General features: G+C 37.0%; 2 protein-coding genes across 2 annotated transcripts; both read right to left on the bottom strand.

Moving 5' to 3' along the window:
- Window positions 1-2813: 2813 nt before the first annotated feature.
- On the bottom strand, window positions 2814-9737 carry LOC100890020. The gene is made up of 2 exons (XM_003725324.3): window positions 9112-9737; window positions 2814-6008 (listed from the first exon to the last, which is right to left on the bottom strand). Exon 2 carries the CDS (start codon window positions 5071-5073, stop codon window positions 3616-3618), a length of 1458 nt encoding a protein of 485 aa, XP_003725372.1. The 5' UTR covers window positions 5074-6008; window positions 9112-9737; the 3' UTR covers window positions 2814-3615.
- Window positions 9738-13372: 3635 nt separating this feature from the next.
- Window positions 13373-25076, bottom strand: LOC115923525. Its single transcript, XM_030984406.1, has 2 exons — window positions 24622-25076; window positions 13373-16077 (listed from the first exon to the last, which is right to left on the bottom strand). Exon 2 carries the CDS (start codon window positions 15980-15982, stop codon window positions 15050-15052), a length of 933 nt encoding a protein of 310 aa, XP_030840266.1. The 5' UTR covers window positions 15983-16077; window positions 24622-25076; the 3' UTR covers window positions 13373-15049.
- Between the last annotated feature and the right edge of the window lie 679 nt (window positions 25077-25755).

Here is a 25755-nt window from a genome sequence, read left to right as displayed (position 1 = left end):
ATGTTCTTAGGTTGAATTTAAAACACGGAATGATCATCCATGGATTCAGCAAGTGCATTTACAACTTTAACATAATTCAACTCGCACTTAAATGCCGTTTCACATGAAAAGTCGCTTGTGGACATAATAGTCTGGGAAGAAGCCAGAGCTATATTTGTTCGACAAGTAAGACAATATTTGATGAGAAGAGCGCTCTGATATCAAACCTTTTAAGTCTTCAATTATCGAATTGAATAATTTAAGTGCTTTTCAGTTATTGACAGGCTTAGAACACATAGTAGTATTGACTCGATCTAGCAGTGCTCTTTTCATGTTCCTGCATTCGGTGATCGGAAAAATAAGGAAGGGGTTTACAACAAAAATTATCATAAAAAGCGGGGCATATATTCATAACAAGGACTTCTTTCTTGGCATTTTGAAAGATATATTTTGTTGTTTTATTATAGAAAATATAGGCTTAGATGGGTTTAACTGATATTGGAATAATTATATCGAGCTAATTAAGTGATACGATTTAGAGCAACGTGATCAGGAAGCTTGGTTCTTTTTTTTTCTTCTTATGTCAAAATCTTGTAGATTGATCAATCACCATTTTCACCTCCTCCTTTTCCTTCTCCTCCTCTGATTTTCCCTCCTCATTCTTTTTGTTCTCCTCCTCTCCCTCGCCCTTCCTCTTCGCCTTCTCCTTCTTCTTCCTCTTAACAGTCTTTCATGTTCACGCATGTTATGCCGAAGCTTTTCTGCTACATGTTCGTGTCTCATACAGTATAGGCCCATTAATAAAAAATAACTATATAAATTATCTTGTGCTGCTTGATAATTTAAGTACCTAAACAAAGGAAGGAGTTCCTATCTTTATACTCCAGCATTCAAAACCGTTTAATTACATAATATCAATGAAAAGTAAACAAAAAACGTTTTGGAAATATGATTCACTTTAAGTGTAGTTACACTGAGATGTAGGCCTACAATAATCTATTATACGAAACACGGATAAGAATTGCGGAATAAACAAACAAAATTAATCTTTTCCTTTTTTGCAATAGAAGGCACATCATTTATTTCCTGAAGTATAACACATGCAAAACATATCAATGAAAAGTAAAAAAAAAAAAAAAAAAAAGTCGCTTTGGAAATATGATTCACTTTAAGTACAGTTACACTGAGATGTACAATAATCTATTGAACGAAAGACGGATAAGAATTACGGAATAATCGATTTTTTTTTCTTCTATAAAAGGCACATCGATTAGTTCTTGAAGGATCACACATACAATAATAAATGTAACGATGGCCAATATAGTGCCATTTACACAATATATTTCTTGTATTGTTCATCGGAATATCTCGCAATATTCATATTATTGCTCGCATCAGACTCAATACAATGCAATTAAATATATATTAGACATTTTGGCGATATAGCACATTGCGAGAAAAAGAAATGATGTATTCAAAATGACAAATCAAACTACAATCCTACAAAAAAAAATTGAGATAGTGAAAGCAAATTCATGTCACTCTATTTTCCTGATCGTGCATAAATACTAATTCCTTCCCCTCCCACTTAAAAAATAAAATCCTCACAAAATTAGTTATGAATGAACAAATTAAATTAAATTGAAGAAAAAAAAAGGTGTTTGGTGCGCTCGATATAGATCCCCCCCCCCCCCAAAAAAAAAGTCTTCTTCAATGGAAACATTTCAGTGTTTTTTTTTTTTTTAATTTACAGGCAACTATATTTACACTACACCGACCAACCAGACGAAAGTAAGAAAACACACGAAGATTTTCCACTGCAGTATATTCCTATCATTATTGTTTCTATCTTTTCAAGTATAGGTAATTTGATATTGAAATGAAAACATAATGACAGAAAACAAACGATTGTAAATCATGAATCTTAGTATAGCAATATCTCACACAATGGTTGCTTACGATATTCAATATTTGATGTCCGCTGTCCAGTCTATCTCTGATAGTTGGACTCAATGTTTACAAATCTGTTTACATCATGTTATCCCGGATAATTTCGAGCACAGGACGAATTTTGAAAATGTCAAAACACTTGTGGACATTTTCAAAGCTATAGGTATAGAGATCACTAAGCACGTTCTACTGTGATAGAAAGAAAGAGGATTTTTAACAGAGCGATCAATAACAATTGAGGATAAAGAAGGAGAGATAGGCTAGAGTATGACTTTATCCCTTGTGCAAATACACCTGCAAGGACAGTGATAAATAAAATTGAAGAGTCGATTCAATCACTACATATACATCGTGTTTATAGTTCTGTCCCGTTTAACAGAATGTAACAACGTGAAATTTGGAGGTATAATTTGTTTCTGGAACATATTCAAACAAATATTACGCAGGACAGAAAAGTGAATGCGGAATGGAAAGATTGTTTTCTTCCGTTAATAATTGTAATTAAATAATAATGAAACGACTAATCATCACTCAAACAGTTTGCTACTACACGGCCTATCTTATGAATTTAATTCTGATATCGCCTGCCTAATTTATACAAAATCCCGACCTGTGTATAAAAACATTATACATCTTGAATCATCACATCATACATTTCGTAACATTTCCCACTTTGGCGCCAAAAAAAGACCGTGATGCTACACACTTAAAGGACGTTTCGACACTCACAATATTATTGAAGTTTACACTTAGAACTGTCGGTTACATTTTTGTTCTCAATAACGATTAACATTCAGCTAATAAAAGAAGGAAATCATGTATTAATGCCAATTCGCGTTTCCAAAATAGTAGAGACCTAGTAGTAGTCTTTAAATAGTGGCGGAGCCAGAGTATTATGGGTCCCGATTTTATCAAGCAAAGAAAAAGGGCTGCTTATAATTTGTTTTGATGATAAAGCAACAAAAATCGTGGGGGGATTGCCAGTCCCCTTTGAGCGCCCCTAGTCCTAATAGTGTAATCTTAAGATGAACAGAATGTGTTCCTCTCTTTTATAGACTTGGATGCCTAAAACTGACAAATACATTCCAGTTGTCACCCACCAAGTTGTGGATAAAAACCATTTTAATCTGACACACGAACAAATTGTGCTTTCTGATAAAATAGTCAATGACTCAAGGGCCACATACTCCATCCTTTAAATCTGACTTGCACAAAAAAAATCGGAAGTGACTAAAACAAGATAAGAGCATGAACAGGAGGGGTGCGATCACTAGAAAATAATTTTGGGATAGAAAGATGGGTGTAGAAGATATTGGCCCTGGGAGTAGAAAAAGAAGAAATAATTTGACAAACCATGCAAGTACTCTTTCCTTTTTTGCGAATCAAATTGAAATAGACTTATTTTCAATAATATTAGGTAGATTAGGTAATTAACATTGATCCCTAATTATTGCTGACTATGGTCACATCAAGAAATACCACTACATAATCCATTTCAGCTAAAGTAAAGAAATTAATCAAATACAGAATCTGATGTGGTACACTTAACTTTCAATAAACCATAGTGCAAGATAGACATGATGTGTTTACATATTGGCTATAAAAACAAAGCAAGTTATAAAAGTAAAGCAATATTGTTGAAACCAATCAAGCAATGCAGTGAATACATTATCTTTGTAGAGAACATCACGATACTGTGATGTTCGGCAAAGGTTCTTGCTTTTGAGATGAAGTTTGACTGTCCTTTTTCTTCTTGTTCCGACCCCCCTCCGATTCGTCCTCTTGCATGGCAGACAACGCCTCCTTAGATGTATCATCCGGATGTGCAGACATCGTCGAAGTCTTCCGTCGCGAGACCTTCCTTCGATGCCCGCGGTCTCCGTCGCCCACGGGTTCGGAGATGCTATTCAACCTGTGTTTTCCTCGAGGATTTTTCCCTTTTCCTTTTCCTCCTCGCGTCGCTCGCATGATGAACGCAAGCGTCGACATCTTTGTCCGTTGGCCAGATCCATCCACGTCAGCGTTTATATCTGGCAGGGTTGGTGCTTTGGCGGGCTGCCGAAAGTTTGCCTGATTTTGGATCGAGTACGCATCCATCATCGTCGCCCATGTCCTCTGTAAATGGCGATTGCTGCTCTTGCTCTCTGCATGCCCGACAGGCTTATGTTGTCTGCTGGATACAAACGATTGCGCGTATTGTTTGTCGTCTGCCGTTTGTGATGCGAGCCCCAGGAGTGTGATGGCAGAGTCGATTGACTTCGTTCTAAGATCGACGTCGTTGCCGTTTGGGAAGGGATATTGCGAGAGGTTGTTTGATTGAGATAAGCTTGGTAATCGCATGGGATGGTTGTCGATCGGAGGGATACTGTCAGTCGGCAAGGATGATGTCGGTGACGATACTGAAGATTTGATGTTCGAATTTTTCGTGGTAAGATTTGGCATGAAAACAGTTTTCGATTTCATCTTAGAGATTTTTTCTTTTCGCCTCGTGGCATGATCTATAGGTGGACAGATCATGTATCGTTCTCGGGACATTTTCTTGGCGTGGGCTTGCTCTTCTTGTTCTCTGCGTCTTGCAGCCTCGGCCCACCCCTCAGCGTTCATGTGCATTTCGCGGTCACATATACGCGGATTGGCTTTCCCTCTGGTGATCAGTGTGTCAGCAATGTCCGTCAACCCCAGACGCCTGGCGTACAAAAGCGGCGTCAGACCATCATTGTCGGGTACATCAACGCTCTGCTGTCTCAAATTAATGTGATCAAGGACCTTATTCACAATCTCCGCATCCTCGCTAGCCACCGCATGATACAGAGCATTCCTGCCATGTTTGTCGCGTCCCATCATGTTCACAGCGCTTACCCCGGCCTTCTTCAAGATGATCTCCATCAGATCTAGAAAACCCAGACGACAGCAATGATGAAAAATTGTGACGTCATCATCATCCGATTCAAGCATCTCGGCACCGTGATGGACGAGGAACCTGAACATGTGCCTGCGCTTTTCATCGTCATGTATGCCTAGGGTGACCATGAGGGGGGTCCTTCCATTGTCCAGCTTGTTATTGATATTGACCCCCTGGTCAAGCAAGGCTTTTATCTGGCGGTAACGCAGACGGACAATCGCTTCGGTCAGCCTCTGGGCCATCGTCTCAAATGAAATCTCTTTCTGACCGATCACAAATCATATTTTGTTGTTCAGCAGCAATTTCGTTCTCATTCTCTGCGGGCTATACAGATCAATATGATCTATATCTACAGCCCCTCGATGAAATGAAACGGCTCAGAATCAGTCCGGCAAATCTTTCATGAATACACTCACTGTGCTCAATCCATAATTTTAATCAAAATGTAGCCAATGAACGACACGCACGCAATAGCTCAATTAGTATTTTCACCGCTGTTGATTAATTTCAATGCGATTCGATTGCGAGCCTCTCATGGTAGCAGTGCAACCACAGAACATCACATAGCGGTTGATTTGTAATAAATAAAAGTAATTAATTTCACGAAGTGAAATGTTTAACGATTTTGTCACTCTCCTTTTCTCAGCACAAAACGATGTCAAATCAAAATTAACATGTAATACAAACAATCCTGTATTGGTATTCCGAAGAGAATAGGCCCAGGTGGTCCATGTTTGCTTTTGTCAAAACGTAAAAACTATACTGACAAAACTAAATCTGTCAAGAAGATTGCATTTACACATCCACTGTCATAATCTACGCCTGACGTCTCACCCTCCAATGCAATCGAAATGACAAATGACAATTCATGGGGAAAGACACTTGTTGTCTGCTCCGAGTCTTCCCACGTATTGTACATGTATTTCCTCCTTCCTTTGAAGTACCTCTCTCTGTGCAATGATGGATGGTGCACTTGTCGTGTGCAAGGTCAAAAGTCATTCATATCAAGTTCGTCTGTCTGTCTCCCTTTCTCTCTCTCCCTCTCTGTCTGTCTTTCTCCTTCAACCCTCAGCTAACTGACTCCATTTCTCTTCTCCTCCAGCAGCCGCGGTGTTTGTTGATCGGTTGCCATGGTGATGCCTCAAATCACTCTATTATTCAAAAGTGACGTGACAATCTAGTGCATGCACAAAAGGAAATAAAAAGAGAAAACGATCAAATTGTCATGAGTGCAATGTGTGCTCATAATCTGGTTGATGTATTGTTACATGGATCATTAATACTTTTCAAATTTGTAGCGCATTAAGTCACACAATGAACTTCCCATTGAAAGGCATTTCTTTGATAGCAGGCCGGTGAAAAGTCATGACTGTCGCGATGTATACCACAAAAGTAATTTTAAAGAAACAAGAAGTGCTATGAATTTGGAATGACCCGGCATGCATGCTCCTGCGATAACTGCCCAGGGTTTTACTTTGTCAAAGTTACAGGGTTAGGGTTCCAATCGGATTTTAGTTTAGGTTCAGGGTAAGGTATAACATTTGATCAAGGGCTGAAGTTGGGAAATCGGTAAGTGCGGGATATTTGCCGAGGAACAATTATTGTCAAATTAGTTTTGAGGGACGAGCGTGAGAAACAAGATTGATGACCTTCAATGAGCCGTCCTTGTTCCTATTTTGCCAAACATATTGATATCACCATGACGAACCAATATTACCATTTGTGAAGAAGTAAATATCAACACAACAAGAGGAAATTGATTTTTTAATAAATCATGATTAGATCTCCATTATAGAAATCAAGATAAGAGGCCTAATTTCAAATGAACAGCTCAAAGAATAAACATAGATGTGAAGATTTATCTTACTATTACAATTTACATGTGTCAACATTTATGAACGAATACAACCGCTTGTGAAGGAAAAAACACAATATTTGGAAATTGATTTTGAATAAATCATGATTAGATCTCCTTTATAAAATCGAGATAAGCGACATATAGGCCCCGTTGCATGAAACTTACTATTGATGGTAACTTTGCCATCGATGGCAACTACCATGGTAACAGGGCTCAACAGCCAATCAAAGTTGTCCATGGTAGTCCACCATTTCTCCACTCCAACGTATTCAGAACATAGCAGTCTCATTACCAAAACCAGAAAATATGAACACATAACTCCTATTCTTAGATCTCTTTATTGGCTACCTATTTCAACTCGCATAGGGCAGTTTTGTTTAGAGTAAGTTTCTAATTATCTGTAATGTTATTATTACTAGTTACCATTGGTGACAAAGTTACCATCGATGGTAAGTTTTTGGGCAACGGGGCCCAGATTTCAAATCAATAGCTCTCGCTCAAAGAATAAACATAGATGTGAAGATTTATCTTACTATTACCAACATTTACAAACCAATATTACCATTTGTGAAGAAGAAAATACCAACAAAACAAGTGGATATTGATTTTAAATAAATCATGATTAGATCTCCAGTATTAACAAAATCAAGGTAAGAGGCCTAATTTCAAACGAACAGCTCTCGCTCAAAGAATGAACATAGATTTGAAGCTTTATCTCATTATGTACTCAAAGGAGACCGTAGGCGCGAAGAAATCTATCAATTAAATTAGACATTCAATAACACATTTTTTCTTGCTACATAATCATACATGTAGTAGAGACCTATCGTAGTCCACATGCTAAGTTCTAGTGTGCATACCAAATTTTGTCAATTCAGAATGACAATATGATAAACGACTATGTACACACTATAATCATGAATGTCATTATAATCAAGTACAACTGTTATACAAAGGAGTAATAGTTTACGTTGACAATTTAACCTTGAAATACTTGTCAACATATATGTAGTTGCATAGAATAAGACGGTCTAAGACACCAAAATATTGATCTGTTTTATTGATTATAGGTTTCACAACCGCTTGTATCAGCCATGTTCCTTTGGCCATTGACCAAACAGAACGTAATTACAGCACATGGGAATAAAGGGTATAGTATTGATTTACACCCGAGTGTAAAAGTTTGATCCAATAATATTGATTAAAATCCGCCACCATAGGAGTATACATTCCTAAAACCATACAATGTTTCATAATCGGTTAATTCAGAGTTGGTACCTATTTTGACCAACCGTTAGAGGTTATACGAACAAGATAGAAGTTATTATGAATTTAAGAGTCAGTAATATGAGTTGGTACAACAGTTAATGAAACCTATACAAGAGAAAAGAAATCATCCTTTAAACATGATTTGGTATTCCCATAAAAATGAACATGATGATGAATCATTTTTAAAGTTAAAAGGTTCACAAGCTGTGCTTCACTGGGGTCCCAAACCTATCATTCTTGTGTTCTTTGCTGTTATATCTTGTACCATTGTTTATGTTTGATTTGGTTTGAATAAACATAAACTTAGGAAAAAATGAGTGCATCCGAATTTTATGAACAGTAACAACAACCTAAAGAAAATATTTACTTTGTGTATTTCCATTCGAATGTCCTCGACATGGTGTCCTTGAAAATGATTTTATACCCTCTCTTTAACTTGTAGGTCTATTTTAACGTGTTTTACATTTAGTAATAGTACAGTTCTATTTCCTCATCAATACTTTTATGCGTGTAATGTACACTTTGATATATGGCTACATAAAATATGTCTACGTATGCGTTGGAAAGTTTGTGAGGTGCTAGAAAGGACATCCTACTTTTATTAATAGGAATATCCCTGTTAATGACATTTGATATGGTTCCAATTTTACCTGTTATTCAATCTTTGAATAACACTTTTCTTAATTTTAAGCGATTAAAAAATAATCTGGTAAACTAGCTATAAAACCTGTTACTTTCGTAAAGAAGGCATTCCTTTTATACATGCAAAATATACTGTACGTATAAAACATACTAGCTCAAATAGTGATCTAAATTTGTTCGTGGATTCGTTTCTCTATACTCAAAAGAGTTCAACTATATACCTTTATAATAATAAGTCTATGTTTAGACTATAATATTTAGGTTATATTCCCTTTCTCCCTGAACATCTTATATAGTGTGGCAGTAGCCTAAAACTTTATAGTTGTATAAACATCCGTGGATTTGAAAGATACCTTTGAACACATTATACTTTGGAGTTTATACCCTTTATGTGCGTTGTAGTTGGGTGTTTACGACAACTTTTATGGATTCTAGCCATTATTCCAACAAGACACGTATATCAGGTTTACACTATACGACAAGCAAACAAGTTCTTCAAAACCCAACTTACCTTGCCAACTGCTACTGCAAGATTATTTCCATGTAGTACCAGAATTGATGTGAGCAATTTCGTGTAATTTATAGCACATGTGTACTAAACAGAATGCTGCCGATAAGATATATATATAATTATAAAACACAGTTTCTCAATGGGTATTGATCGTGTCGAGCGGTTGCTAAGTGTCTGTGCCTGCGGGCCAGGCGGGCATGGTAGCAAATTCGAACATCCTAATTGTTCCACAGATGGTTGCACGAAGTGAATACCAGATTAAACTTTAACAGAGCGGCGCCGGATCCCCTATAAGCACGATTATTCGAGGGACTGAAGCACCGATGAAATACATAAGTACGCACTCAAGTATCCTTCTTCAAAAATTAACTGGGCAGCCGACGGGCGCTCTCAGCGTCAATAGCAACTGTGTGATGTGTAATATACTCATAACTCTTGCTCCGATTTGATGAAATCTTCCTATATGTTCTTTGAGTTTGATAAAACTTTTCGTAGTAGTATACGTCACGTTTCACCAGCTGTATCTTGTAGTTATGCTTATTTGCTTTGAAACATTTTGGTAGATCAGAAAAGAGGGGCTCGGTCGCATGTTGACATAATAGGTTAATCTCTTTGAGTTGTGAATCACACGACGTTTCATTACTTTTACAAATAGGTTTTGACTGAATTGATAAGCGTGTATACAATGAAATGTCTAGAGCTGTTTGTCGTGTGACATCATTCATTGAAATTTCGCTCCCCCTCATATCTCTCTGCTCATACTGTATAGTCGCATCTCCTTATTCGTGATTCACTTAATTCGCTCAATTCGAAATCCAATTTCTAATTAATTTATTAACTTATAAATGATTTGATTTGCTTTGATTTTATTTCTGCATGTTTTCCAAATAAAATATGACTGAATAACAAAGAACATAATATACATGTAAGATATAATACAACATAAACAAACAATAATTTCTTCATGTCAAAATGATTTTTTTTTTAATAATATATTTACATATAATAACGAAACTTATTATTTCCATAACATATTATCATAAATTTAAAGTATTATCCGAACTATTCTGTTGGAAAAGTGCAGGAGACCGCAATCATAAGCAAAGCTTGACGAGGATAGCGGCCTCATGATATCAACTTGGATAAAAACTCTGTTTATTCAAATTATGAACTCGACTGAATTTATAGATAAAGGAATTTGCCATTTTTATAGAAATGCTGTTAAACACTTTGTCAAAAATAGATCTAGTGAGATTTGTGAGATTTATGAACAAAATGAAAATCATAAACGATAAAAATGTGAAAAAAGGGGAAAACTGATGACAGAAAAAAAGTTACAAATCGCAAATAGGCCAACATTTATTTTTATTTTATGTATAGTGGACTGATGTAATGGAAAGCTTGACTTCACAGAACCAGAGATACAGGGAAGTTTTTTTTTTGCTCTTTTTGTTATGACTGTTTGTTTCGTTTTGTTTTGTTTGTTCTGTTTATTTTGTTTGTTTTATTTTGTTTTGTTTCGTTTTGTTTGTTTTGTTTGTTTTGTTTGTTTGTTTGTTTTTTGTTTTTTTTTGTTTTTTTTTTGTTTTTTTTGTTTCGTTTGTTTTGTTAGTTTTGTGTTAGAATCTGATACTTGTTTGTTGTTGTTTTTTTGTGTATTTTTTTTTTTGGGGGGGGGGGTTTGTTTTTTATTTTCAGATTTGTCTGCGTGCCCAGATATGTATGCACGTATTAATATGAACATTTGTGTATTTTCTTTTTTTGTCAACTGTAATGAAAGATACAGCAGATTCTCCAACGTTAAGTTATATTAAATAGTTGAACAGATATATAAACTATGGTAAAACACGCAAACTGAAACAAAGGGTTCCTCATATGTTTCAAAATACATCCACATGTAACTATATCCAATAACCGGTGCCTCATCCATTTATCGACACCCTGGAAGCATAATGATTGCGTAATGAAAGAAATATAATCCACTTTGCTGTAGCCGCATTTAGCATACGTGGAAAGGGAGAGGATTATATGTTAGGTGGATAGAGCACAGACGCCTAAAATCGCAATTAAAAATTTCATTTTACATTAAAGCCTACTTGTAATAGTTTGGCCAGGAGGGATCAGACCTCCCTGCACGGTCACCAACAGGTGGTCATGTACTCATCTCATCAAATCAGCTCTCAACTAACATAAGAAAAAGGGACAATGGGGGACCAACGGGTACCGCTTAGGCATTGTTGGCTGTATAAAGGGCGAAAGTAGCTACAAGTATTGCAGTCCCGCTTAAAGTCTCAAAGCTAGCCACGACAGAAATAATGTATAAATCGTTTACTTGACTATTTTATTGATATGAAAAAAGAAATTCAAGAATATGAAATGAAAATGATTGCATTGACTTGAAAAGTAATAACCTCGAGATTTAATCATGATAATGAAACAAAATCTTCAAAGTGAATATCCTGAATTGGATTTTACTTTACCAAGATCTTACTGCAGTTTGTTTTAATTTTTATTTTACTTTAGTGGTTTGTTATTGTTTTGCCTTGTTTCATACTGGCCTTGCAATACTTTTGGCAAAACATACTTAGTACATCTGTGTCATTTCATTTCCTTTCTTCTATAATTTGTATTCTGTATCTTTATTGCTATTTCCATCTATAGTTTCGTTATTATCAGAATAATTTAATAATTAATAATTTACTAATTTAATTTTGTTCACATGCCAAATTCTACAGGACTTTGTTTAAAAAGCATCAGTGGTAAATAAAGACTAGACAACATAGGAATGGCATTGTGTGTTGTTTGAATTTTTCCGAGGTTAAAATGGAACACTTAATTTATGCGATAAGTTGTTTTTTTCTCAATCCAATCAATTTCACTTATTTCTACACCACGTAGGGTATAGGTTCAGTGTAAAATAGTACCGTTCTCCACATAAAGTTATCCAAGGTTTCTACCTCGAAGAGGGCGCAATTCAAAATACACAAACAAGATCCATTGATGATGAGCATGGATTTTGGCTCTCACTGTCTCGATACGGTATGTAATCAGAGATATTATTTTGGAAAGTAAATTTTAACAACAACAAACATTTCAACATGAAGGGGAAATTATGAAATACAAACGGCTGTGAACAATGTAAATACCAAAGTGAATCGAGCACAAACAAACCGAATGAATAATTTGACTATATTGCTTATCTTTGTATGATCTAGCGATTGTCTGATAATCCAATTTAAGAAATGATAAAACCCAATGTTTTCCTTAGGGCAACTTTATACTGAATTAAAAGTTGAAATGTGATTATGAGGATGTTCATCCTCATAATCATCATCATCATTCAAAATCCTTATCAACTATCAGCATCATCGCCCTCCTCCTCATCATCATCATCATCGCCATCGTCATCATCATCATCACCATCGTCATCACCATCGTCATTTTCATCATCATCATCACTTCATCATCGTCACACCATCATCACCATCACCACCATCGTCACCGTCATCACAATCATCCTCATCATCACACCATCATAACACCATTATCGTCACCATCATCGTCACACCACTATCATCACCATCATCGTCACCGTCATCACAGTCATCTTCATCATCATCCTCACACCATCAACACACCATCATCATCACCATCATCGTCACCATCATCACAATCATCATCATCCTCATCCTCACACCATCATCACACCATCATCATCACCATCATCGTCACCACCATCGTCACCGTCATCACAATCATCCTCATCATCACACCATCATAACACCATCATCGTCACCATCATCGTCACACCATCATCACCATCATCGTCACCGTCATCACAGTCATCTTCATCATCATCCTCACACCATCAACACATCATCATCATCACCATCATCGTCACCATCATCACAATCATCCTCATCATTACACCATCATAACACCATCATCGTCACCATCATCGTCACACCATCATCATCACCATCATCGTCACCGTCATCACAGTCATCTTCATTATCATCCTCACACCATCAACACACCATCATCATCACCATCATCGTCACCATCATCATAATCATCATCATCCTCATCATCGCACCATCATCATCATCACCTCACACCACCACCACCACCACCACCACCATCATCATCATCATCATCATCGTCGTCGCCATCTTCACTATTTCTTTGCTTTGTCGTCATTATCTTCGTCCCAGGCAGACAATCGGTTGGAATTTAAAAAAACACCGTACAAGAACCTCCCTTTTTCAATATTCATCATCATTAAATATTACAAACTTGACAGTGAATAACATTTTTAAGCATAAATTTAACACATCAATGTCTGGGCGTTTGCAGTGGTTTTTCAAAGCTTTATTGATATCTAAATGTCGAATGCTTTGAAGTATACTGAAATATTTTGGGGGAAACGATGTAGAAAGCATACACAGTACAACTGAAGTATATAAAGACCAATAATTGAAGTCCTAAGTGAGTATCCCTGTTATAGAACTTACAGACATTAAAAGCATAAGTATTGAGTAAGCGTACATAATATTGGTCCAAGAAAAAAAAAACACCCTACAACCCTCAAACGTAAATATACCTTCACTACACCCCAGAACAATTAATTAAATTCACTGATCAAAATACGAGTGATGGATGTCCCAAACAAAGTCGATAATCGTGAATGGCAATAGACCATTTTCGTAATGGATTTAAAATGAATGCATTCAATCGTTGTTAAGTGCCATGTTACAAAATTATCTTATTCACCTCTTACGAATAATTGTATTTCAATAGTCGGAATGGGACTGGCGTGTATTATGACGTTTTGTTAGGTAGGATAAGCCATTATGTTGGTCCTATGTAGCATCAATTCGCGTTCTGACTTTTGGAATACAATTATTCGTAACAGGTAAATGGAATAATTAGTAACTTGGCACTCACCAAACTGGAATTATACATTGAATTTGATTACATTACCAAACTGGTCTATTACGACCCAACCTCTAATATATATTAGATTCTCTGAAAATATTCCTTCTGCCTCCGCCCCCCCCCCCCCCTCCTCCCAAAATCTCTCTCTCTCTCTCTCTCTCTACTCTCTTTTATTCTCTCTCTTTCACGCACACAACGTGTTTCTACCCTCTCTGTCCCGTCTCACTCATGGCCCCCTTTTCACTGTTTATATGAGAAACAAAAAACAGTTTCATTTGCCACCTAAATGTTCGATATTTGGAGTATCAATAATGATTAAATCGTCTTCTTTGGAAGTCAGGGTACAGGCGTGTAACACTAATCTGCAGCATTTCATCATCTGTCCCTATACAGCAGACAGAGTGTTTAATTACGAATGAGATGGCTTTTATCTCCGACACACGTAAAATTAGAAAACAAGATTGCAAAAACTTTCAGTTAATCAACTCAAGGGCAATTACAATACCTCACAGTACATCTCATAGCATTCATTTCAATATGTTATGGAAAGAATAAATAAAATTTTCTTCGATTTATTTTTCAAAGTACTTGCCATCATGTTAGTAGTAGACTTTCACCCCCCCCCCCCCCCCCCCGCATGGTTAAAGCATGTTGCACTCGCACTATGACGTGACATCCAGTTGATGATGTGGTATGATTCATAAATTTTGTAAATCTTCTCTTATAATATATTAATGACAACAAAAAGAGATTTATTTCATATTTTAGTTTTGATGACCATCATTAAGCCCGCCTCATTCTCTGCTGTGGACCACGAGCGAGCTCGGCACAACTCGTACACAATCGTAAATAACTCGATGTGACTCGGCGCTAATCGTAGTTACTCGTATTGACATTAGATGTCCCGAGTTCACCTCGAGTTGCCTCCATCACGGCAAAGTTTGAGAGAGGTTCAACTCAGCTATGAGGCAGCCAATATATTTCATGAAGCTGGTGTAAGCTATAGAGCAACAGACATGCTCCGCGGGAGCCCATTCAAAATGTTCTCAATGCTCTGTCCTGACTTGCCGTCGTAACTCGCCGACAGGGACCTCTCAAGTCCTTTAAACCTTCCGTCGTAAACCGAGCGGTATTTTAAATAGCGAGGTATGCGTTCTGCTGATGACGTCATTGTACCGTTGTGTCCTGGGGCGGTTGCTACACCCGGTCTCATCCCGGCTGTGTCCGGTAAGCGGTTGGTGCTGCTCCCGCGACTTATACCCCGTCGCATGTGGTTCGGCGGTACGCTCTGCTGTCGGGTCTTTTCAGGCGGTTGAATCGCGGGAAACATCGTCGGATTCTGTGGTCCTCGTCGTCTACCCGATTCGAACGCGCTTCGCTTCTTGTTCCGCGCGCTGAATGTCGGTTCGGTTTTGTACAACGGATCGTCGTACGTTCCCGGTATGATCGGCCTGATTTCTTCCGGATCCGTTTGGCACGTCTGCAGTTCCTTCTTGCGTTGCTCACTGTATGTCTTACGCACCAGATCGCGGTAAGTTTCGAGTTTCTCGTTCAACCGGCTCCGCTGATTCTTTCCCTTTTGTACTGCCGGTGCACTCGTATCCACGGTCTCGACATTTCGTAGCAGGTCCTTCATCACACTCGTCTTACATTTCTGCTTGTCCATGAACGCTTTCCTCTGCCATGCGACATGAACAATAAACTTATACCTCTCTTTCGATAAATCAAGGAGTCTGTTTTCGAGGAGCCGTTGCTCTGTGATATTGTCTTTGACCTGGGAACCAATGATGCGGCCCTGTTCACCGCCTTCTTCATCGTCGTCGTCGTCAGTTCGTCGACTGGGTTTAGCCCAGCTGCGGATGTCCCTCCAGACATCGTCACGACTTGTTACCCGCGCAGGGGCGCTGACTGGTTTAGACTTCTCTTCGTTCATTCTGTCCCCCTTTTCAGTTTCAGACACGTGCAAAGAGAATCCCCGATATTAGTCTCTCATCGTCTATCCAGTTCCTTTGTGACGTCACCTTGGACCTGTAAAGACATAAAGATATGATACATACAATAACGAGGTTTACAAATTACAATACATTTCTTCGTTTGCTTCCTTTTCCTGATAAAAGTATCGTATTCCTGTTACTGTAGATGATAACATAATATACATGTACATTTAAACCGAAATATTATTTTGCTTTAAAACGTTTACCAAAAAAGGGTAAAATGGTTTTTGTTCCCCCATCCTTAAAAAAAGGATCTTTATCATCAAATAATTGTATAATGACAGAAGATGAATCAAGATGGAGGAAAGTGAGCGATATATATATAGAGAGAGAGAGAGAGAAGCCGAGACCCTTATTTGTTACATTAAAAAAAAAAATCAGTTTTTATTATCTCATTACTGCAGATGGATAGGCTTTTGAAAAGAGGAAAACCAGAGCAGGTCTCGATTATCATTTTTTTTTTCGTCACCCAACGCCGGTTGGCTGACGAGCGAAAACACTGTCTTCACGTTCGTTTAGAGGGCGCCATGAACAAATCCAAGAGTAGCCGCTGTATCCACAAATACATGTAGGCTTATTCTACCTTATCCAATAATCCATATCTCTTTGTGTGTGCTGTGCGGCCTTTGCTATTTGTTCAGTGACCCCCCCCCCCCACTCTCTCTCTCTCTCTCTACCTATCTCCTAAAACAATTGGGAAGAAAACAAAAAATACAACAATCGGAGAGAAAAACCCACCTGCACCGATTTAAAGGCTTAGTTTTGTTTAAGGTTTGGAAATTTACCAAATCGAGGTGTAGGGAAATTCCACTGTATTTTGTCTTCCTATCTTTCCCTAATAATAAAATAATGAAAATTGATGGAGCTGAAACACAATTGAGATTTTGCCATGTTGACATGCTTTGTGAATATGAAAGCCCCATGCCACACAAAATGGACCTCCCGGACTGCCCTGTAGAAATAATATTTCAAAGCACTTTTTGAGCATGCATTAAGCAAATTAAATGGTGCCCGTTCCCTTTTATGATTTTGTTTGAAGTATATTACAGAGGGGATTGAATCAGTTCTAACTGATAGACAAATTATTCTGTAATGTGGCATTGTGTTAAGAGACAGAACGAAACAAAATCAACAGTTGCATGAAAATAATATCGATTATATGAAATCTCGGTTTCTGCATGACGTTAATGCTTTGAAACATCATAAGCTGGTGTGTTGATTGACACCTCTTCCTCTAAACCTTCCTCCTTTGAAAGGTTGAATCAAGATATTTCAGTGGAATGAGTTATGAAAGCGTCGAGATATAATGGTTCGTCCACTTGACTCTCAATGCAAGGGTTGAGGGATCGAATCCTAGCCCCGCACTAAAGTCCTTTGGCGACATATTAAGTCATATATGCTACTCTCCACCAAGGTGTAAAGGGGTAAATTGCTATTGATGGGGATAATGATAATTGCAGGGCCCTCAGGAATAACAGCACTGATTCTGATGAGGCTTCCCTGGGTAAACAAATTGTTAATTTTTTTGAAGTTATATGATATGTTTGTTTTTCTTTTAATTATTCTTATGTTAAAGTTATAGTCCATTGTAACAATTCATTCTTTACAAAGTCGTCATCCTCATCGTTAATTTTGTTGCTGTGTTTGTGGTTATGTCGTTATTGTTTTTTCTGCTGCTGCATATTCACACGTCCTTCCCCAACGCAGACAAACCTGGTCCTAATTCCATCTCTCCTCTCCGTTCAAAACTGTGATATTTTGGTTGTTATTTAAAACGAGGGAGTCTTGAATAGTAACACAACAAACGGTGATGTCCTATGCCTTTACTGTCAGGCTGTATGGTTTATTCAGTCATAGTAGATGGCCCTCTGTCGCCCTCTTGCATTATAAAAATTATAATCTGAATTAGATCACATAAACCGAATGTTGTTACCAAAACGTTCTGACGACGTTGTCAGACTGATTGATATTTGAGAAGTGATTGGTATAATATATGTTGAAACATAAACAGTGCGAGATCAGGGATCACGCGTGAGTCCACAAAGCAGGCGGAGTTCATCAGGTCACATGCGTCTGGAAATTTACTCGCTTCACGTTGCCGTGACAACAAAATCGAGTCAAATTCTATCAGCGTGATGCTCGGTGTGTATTCACTAAAATTGATCACTGCGTAAAGTCAACATCAGCAGGGCCCCATTGCATAAAACTTACCATTGATGGTAACTTTGCCATCAATATCAACTAACATTGCAACATCACTCAACAGCCAATTAAACTAATGTTTCCCTGGAAGTTACCATTTATGGCAAAGTTACCATCAATATTAACTAACATGGCAACATCACTCAACAGCCAATCAAACTAATGTTTCCCTGGAAGTTACCATTTATGGCAAAGTTACCATCAATATTAACTAACATGGCAACATCACTCAACAGCCAATCAAACTAATGTTTGCCAGGAAGTTACCATTTATGGCTAAGTTACCATCAATATTAACTAACATGACAACATCACTCAACAGCCAATCAAACTAATGTTTCCCTGGAAGTTACTATTTATGGCAAAGTTACCATCAATATTAACTAACATGGCAACATCACTCAACAGCCAATCAAACTAATGTTTCCCTGGAAGTTACCATTTATGGCAAAGTTACCATCAATATTAACTAACATGGCAACATCACTCAACAGCCAATCAACTAATGTTTCCCAGGAAGTTACCATTTATGGCTAAGTTACCATCAATATTAACTAACATGGCAACATCACTCAACAGCCAATCAAACTAATGTTTCCCTGGAAGTTACCATTTATGGCAAAGTTACCATCAATATTAACTAACATGGCAACATCACTCAACAGCCAATCAAACTAATGTTTCCCTGGAAGTTACCATTTATGGCTAAGTTACCATCAATATTAACTAACATGACAACATCACTCTACAGCCAATCAAACTAATGTTTCCCTGGAAGTTACCATTTATGGCAAAGTTACCATCAATATTAACAAACATTGCAACATCACTCTACAGCCAATCAAACTAATGTTTCCCTGGAAGTTACCATTTATGGCAAAGTTACCATCAATATTAACAAATATTGCAACATCACTCTACAGCAAATCAAACTAATGTTTCCCTGGAAGTTACCATTTATGGCAAAGTTACCATCAATATTAACAAACATTGCAACATCACTCTACAGCCAATCAACTAATGTTTCCCAGGAAGTTACCATTTATGGCTAAGTTACTATCAATAGTAAGTTTTATGCAACTGGGCCCAGGTGTTAATATTTCCTTAGGGTTGTAACAAAAGGGAGACATTACGTGATTTTTACATCATATTTGACAAGAAAAATGTTGACTATATGAATTCGATGTGAAGAGCATTATGTGATTAATAGGCATGCATAGTATTCAAAATATGATTTAGGCCTATTTTGTTTCTAGCCACTGTGTTTTACATATTACGAAGTGTGATGCAAATGAGATGTTCAAAGTGGCACAAGAACAATCCACAATCATGATGTTATACATGGGAGCTAAAAATCCTTTAAAGAAAGGAGCGTGTGTTGGATAAAGTTTTAAGAAGTGTATGCGTCACAGGAGAAAACCCAAAACATCGACATGACATTCTTAGATCTTCATTGTTTCAATCAACCAAATAATCACCTTTCAATTAGGTAAGCTATCCACCATATAACGGTGAGTCTCATTTTTGTATACGTCTATTTCAAGATGTTTCATTAAATTCATACTCTCCGTGTCTGTTTTTCACAAACTGATTGTATTGTTAACGGGCTGAAGCTGTATCTTGATTGAAATAAGAGCCAGTTTTCTGTAATAAGACCATGACGTAAAATGAGAACATGGCAATTCATCTTCACGGAAAACAAACAGGTTGCTTTATTCACGTTTCACTTTCTTAAGCCCTTGCCTGCGGCCTGGTCTGTCAAACGGTCTTAGTTTAATTATGACGTACGGGTCTTTAAGAAAGTGTTCCACGTAATATGACAAAGATCCGAAGTTGAACCAAACCCTTCATTCAAAAGGAAAACAAGACAAGGAGGTTTAAATTTGTTTAAAAACCATGATGAAGCAATTTTTGGAAACCACATAGGCAACAAAAGTGGCAATGCTTGTCATGAACGAAGAAATGAAATTCATTGTATATATATTTCCCACTCATTCGTAAATAAATATCAAAATTGACCAAGGTTGATACAAAGCAGGAGACGACTAATATATTCTCATGGTTCTTCTGTCTTCGAGAAGTTTCTTTTCTTTTGAACAAGTACAAACATAAGGTTTTACTATACCAAGTTGTTAGCTACAATATAGCATCATTACATAATTCCATAGAATGACATTTTACATTCTTTTGACATGTACTAGAGGTCTATGCTCATTATCAGCGACTGGAGTTTGTTTCGAACACTCATCTAATTTCCTTAACCGAGGTTCAAAAAAGAAATAGGCCTTTGTTTATCTGAAAGTTCGGCGTTTGAAAGATTGATAATGAAAAGCCCTCCAAAAGAAATCACATTCAGTCTATTAAGATCTACGAAATCAGGTAATAAGGAAAATCTAAACAAGTGTCATCATATAACATGTTGAATCTTGTAAATAAATACCCAATACTTCATGGATGTACCGACTGATAAGCCAATCATTGTTACTTATGTTTAACAAAGTACTTATGAACCGTACGTGCGAATTATGTTGAATAAAGATTGAACCCTTTAGCTGAGCTGTGGCTCCTTCCTCTAAGGTTTCTGTTTTCCAATAACATCTCTATTTATCTGTTTGCAAGACTCCAGATCGACAACAGACCGAAGAAAAGAAATCAAATTACCCTATGACCAAGAATTGATTGGTTCTAGAGTCGTTCTAGAATCTAGAGGTGTTCTGAGGTGTCCAAGAGAAGATGGGGTACGATATGACATGACAAAACTTTCTTTCTTCTTCTTGCAGAGAGGGAAAAGAAGCAAATTGTAAAATGCAGTAGTTGTCTTAGGATTTAGCCTAGTTATTCGAAAGAGATGATTATGTTACCAAATCAAAAGATAGCTTTAAACAAAGACACAAACTGAAGCTTGCTGTTTTCTACAATTAGTGTACCTCAAAGGCCAAATGTAGCATTGCACAGAAAGCCGAAATCAAGCAAAATAATTGCGCAAATAACATTTGGTTGAAATTTGGAATGAAAAGGCAATTATTTTGATATAATTATGTTTTCTTTCAGGAAATAAATTGTTGATAGGATCTGAATTATAGATATTATAAATAACGTTGAGCGGAGGAGTGAGCATCATGTCAGAGGGATATCATTTGCAAACGAGCAAATTGAAGTCAATTGTAACCTATTAAACCCGAACCAATTTAGTCACTATTATTCATTAAACGAAAAGCTTTCAAGAGGGTTTTGAGGATGAATCGATTTATGCTGTGACTGTCTGCCCAAGGGTAGAATAAAATGGATCATTCTACAGTGAGGTCGTTCCATAAGGAAAGGAGAAAGGAATTCAAAATGGCCGCTAAGTATCGACGATGACAACAGTTCTCGAGGCTGAAAGGCTTGAGACAAACACACATACAAGGAAAGTCACAGATCGATTAAATGAAATGACAATGGATCGCCGATTGATCGTTTCTTAATATTACATAATGTTCAGCTCAGCAACATGATATCCAGTCGATTTCATAAAGAATTGCCGTTGAGACAAATTGGATGACATGAATCACATGAATATTTAATTGTTTACAACTTTGCGTCTTTCCAGAGAGAATTTGTTTCAATTGTAAAGAATATCTTAACACAGATTGTCCTTTAGAGAAAATCAAGAATGCATGGGACACGAATTGCATTGAAACTGATGATTCAAACTTGAAAACTTAGGAAGCTATTAGATTTTTATTAGGTAGTATTACTATTAGGCACATAGGTCAAAAATGTATTTTCTTTGCAATGGTTTAGAAGATTGGTGCAGTATTACTTCGAAGGGCAACATTTGGGGGTAAGGTTATTTTTACATGATTATTGTCAACAACAAATTAAGATTTTAACTCCAAAGGTTACAGGCGACTACCCTAATATCCTAATGCAATTGTCATCTAAATTGTTTTATTTCTCATTCCCTTTTTTTTGGAGGGGGAAGGGGTATGGTTCCGTCATTTTACAAAGATATCTAGAACGACTTAAATTGACTGATTATATACTTGACTTTGTTCTCAAGACAATTGTCTTGATCATCTTCGTGTGTTATCCAGAAAAAAGTGAATAGGATTATTCATTGATAGTGTTTTGACCACAGATCGTCATCTTTTTCTGTGTGAACCTTCATACTTGATTCTAGCACCAAGCGCCCTTTCTCGAAGGGCCTTTTAATTGAATTCCCCTTAGGGTGACAAAGCTGAGTGCTACTTTCTTTATGCTGGTACTATATGGCCTAGAGATCATCCTTTTATCTAGATCCTTATGAAGATTTAGAAGCAATTTAGGACCAGAATTAGCTTGAACTCAAAGTTATCGATTTATCGAGTTTACGGGTAGGTGTTCACGAAAGAAAAGAGTTATACGTATAGCAACATCAATCCTGATATTTGTACATTTTGTAAAATCGCAGTCCTAAATTTAGGGTTGTAATTAGGGGAAGGCTGTACACTGACATTCTAAGTCTTGTATATGACAAAAAAGCCTGTAATAAACATGGAATGTTATAGGGATTTACATTATGTATCGGAAATGTTAAAACAAAATTAAGAAGTTTGAGTGTCCACGTCTTTGTCGGTCGGGCTTTGGGTTGGTTATGGACTGGAAGTCGATGTCAGGTTGACCATCGATCATTTTATAGAAGTAGGTAAGTCAAGGTCATTCATTAGAAGAGGTATCGTCAGAACTAAAGGTCATATACAATAAAGAGCAATTGAATTAAAAGAAGAAAAAAAAAGTAAACGCAAGTAAATCTGAACTGAAATAATGACTAATAAGATTGGTTAATCTTTTTAAATAAAGTAACTTACAAAAAGTCAGCCCTACTATAAAGTACTAGTCGATTCAATGTCATCAAGGTTTTAGGATATTAAAAAGCTTTATTTTAGGCTTATTAATTTGTGACCTGCCCAGATAACAGAGGGCAGTCAATGCACTTTAAATGATGTAGAACCATATAGTTGCCTTATGTCAAACGAATAAATCTTGTTGAAAAGTTCCACCACATTTAATTTACAGCGACTCCCAATAAAATTTTGCACTCTACAACTAAGGTGTTAAATTAACATTGAAAGGTTTGAGGAGTGGCAACATTTTTAGTTCTTCTTGAAAATGTTAGATTAATACTTTAACACGCTGGGTTTAGCAGTAACAAGGATGAAGCCAGCCTGTTAAAAGTGTAAATCTACTATATCGTCACCTTCTTAAAATAATGGCCTAAGTCATATTTTTAAGATTTGAGAAAAACAGAGAAAACTGAACCTGACTTGTATAATGAGAAAGATTATTAAAGAGAATGAGTACAAGACGATACACCTGAAAGCTCGACTGATGTCTCAGCATTCTTCCAGTATTTGCGGTAAAGGTAAAGGTAAAAAATAGAATAAATTGTATCCTTTTTGCTCATTTGACACAGAAATGTTTGGGGATATATGACTATTGAAATACAAATAGTGCTGTCTATCAAATCTGTTTCATAAGAGGATTAGATTACTTGCAAACATGTCGCTGTGACTTTACCAAAGCAATTTTACACCTGACTTAGGCTAAATTGTAATCCTGGAGTAAGCGACTTAGGCACCAGTTTACTTCATTTATTCCCACTACAAACAATACAGTTGAAGGAAATTAACACATTTCCATTTAAAACAAGACCTCCCATGTTTCTCAATCGTCTTCGTTGATGTCCAATTCACATTTCTTGAACAATGTAGGTCAAAGAGTAAAACGGCCTAGGTCACAAGTCTTGACTTAGGACATTATACTTACTGGTATAAGCATATAAATACAATATGTTTAATTCAGCACATATGTCATTTAACAAAGATGGATATCCTTATGAAAAGATGACTTGTGCAAAAATACAATTTTCTTCAAAATGTGACTTAGGCCATTATTAATGTTAAGAAGGTGACGATATTGAAAATGTTGTCACTCCTAAAACCTTTTTAAAGTGTTGATTGAGCATTTGAGTTTCAAGAGTGTAATTATCAATGAAGACAACGAGCCAATACTCCTGAGAAAGAGAGAACACCAATATGATACTTTAATATCATATTCTCCCTCCTGTTTTTTTATTTGGTAATTGAAAAGTTGACGCACTTTGTCAGCACGTTTGATTTACAAAATAGTAATGGTAAGATGGTGTAATACACGTATGTTTCTACGAAGTATGTGTTTTGGAATACTCCATACATTTTTTGGTCAGTAATAACAACTGAATACAACAGTCCTATACCTTCGAGATTAGTCTATGAGCCATGAACTTAATGCGGTTTATCATAATTCATTGCGGAAATCGGACACCTTCAAACTGGAGAATGTTTTAACAATATTTGAGAGGATACGAGTAACTCACCGATTTCAAAGTCGTCGAATCACATGATAGAGCTGTCATTGAACTAGGCGATATAATATTCACCCCAAACTTGACCGCAGTTCGATGATTATGCTACCGTTTGTCTTCTGAAGAACGTTTTAAGAACAAAATATAATTCAATGATCGAATTACTAAAACTCAATGATATATTCGTTGTGTTTTGTCAGATATATGGATCTCTTAGTCTTACGACTGCTGTCATACACTTCAATGGCCAAACACCGTCGCACTCGAGCTTGTTGAAACTCTCCACTTTGGTGAAAATCTTTATTGGACGGATCCGCGGGCGAACAAAGTTATTCCAAACAATATCGTGTGTACGTCCAGAGAGCTTTGCACTTTGTATCGATTTATCACGAGCATGGAGAGGAACGCAAGAAGATGATAATAAAAGAAGAAGAAAAGAGCTGTATGGATGAAAAGATTTTGGAGTTGTTAGCGGTGGGTCGTTTTTGTTCACGTGCACTGCTGCGGCACGGCGAGGCGACGTAGGGGCGATGGGGGAGGGCGGTCTCTGTCAGTTATTTAGATCGGCGCTGTGGTTGCTATGCAACAAGACTTGATTTGGGGTCGAGGGGGTGGGATCCCCGTGCGTGCAGGAGCGATAGGGTGAGGATGAAAGGTCATAAGGTGAAGATGCGACGTGAAGGACGGGTGAACTTGAATGGCAAGCAGCCAATGGAAAAATAAGTCATCTGTTTCCAAGGATATTCGATTGAAGAGTATGATACCATCCACAATGGATGGGAGAGGTTTGGTTTAGTCCTAGTAAAGTGAAATAGCAGGATTATAATATCCCTCACTTGGAAGTAATTCATATCTATGAATATCTTGGTAATTATGCTGCATTATTGTAGAGCGCTTAGAGACTTCTGATAAAGTAAGTGTTAGGCGCTATATAAGCAATTATAATTATTATTATTAATAAACTTGTCGGATAGGGTCAACAAATTTTGTCTTGCATTGTTTGTTAATGATATACACAAATCAACACAGGAAACACCAGCCAGCTAATTCAGCTCTTGTTAATGTAATCAAACGTAATGTCCTTAAACAAAATAAGCTCCTTCATAATGTTAGGGTGGCGGATGGACGGATGAGCATCGTCATCCC

This window comes from Strongylocentrotus purpuratus, unplaced genomic scaffold (genome assembly GCF_000002235.5).
Source record: "Strongylocentrotus purpuratus isolate Spur 01 unplaced genomic scaffold, Spur_5.0 spur5_scaffold_14, whole genome shotgun sequence".
NCBI lineage: Eukaryota > Metazoa > Echinodermata > Echinoidea > Camarodonta > Strongylocentrotidae > Strongylocentrotus > Strongylocentrotus purpuratus.
Note: the sequence above shows the minus strand (reverse complement) of the source record. Positions and strands in the feature narration are given on the sequence as shown.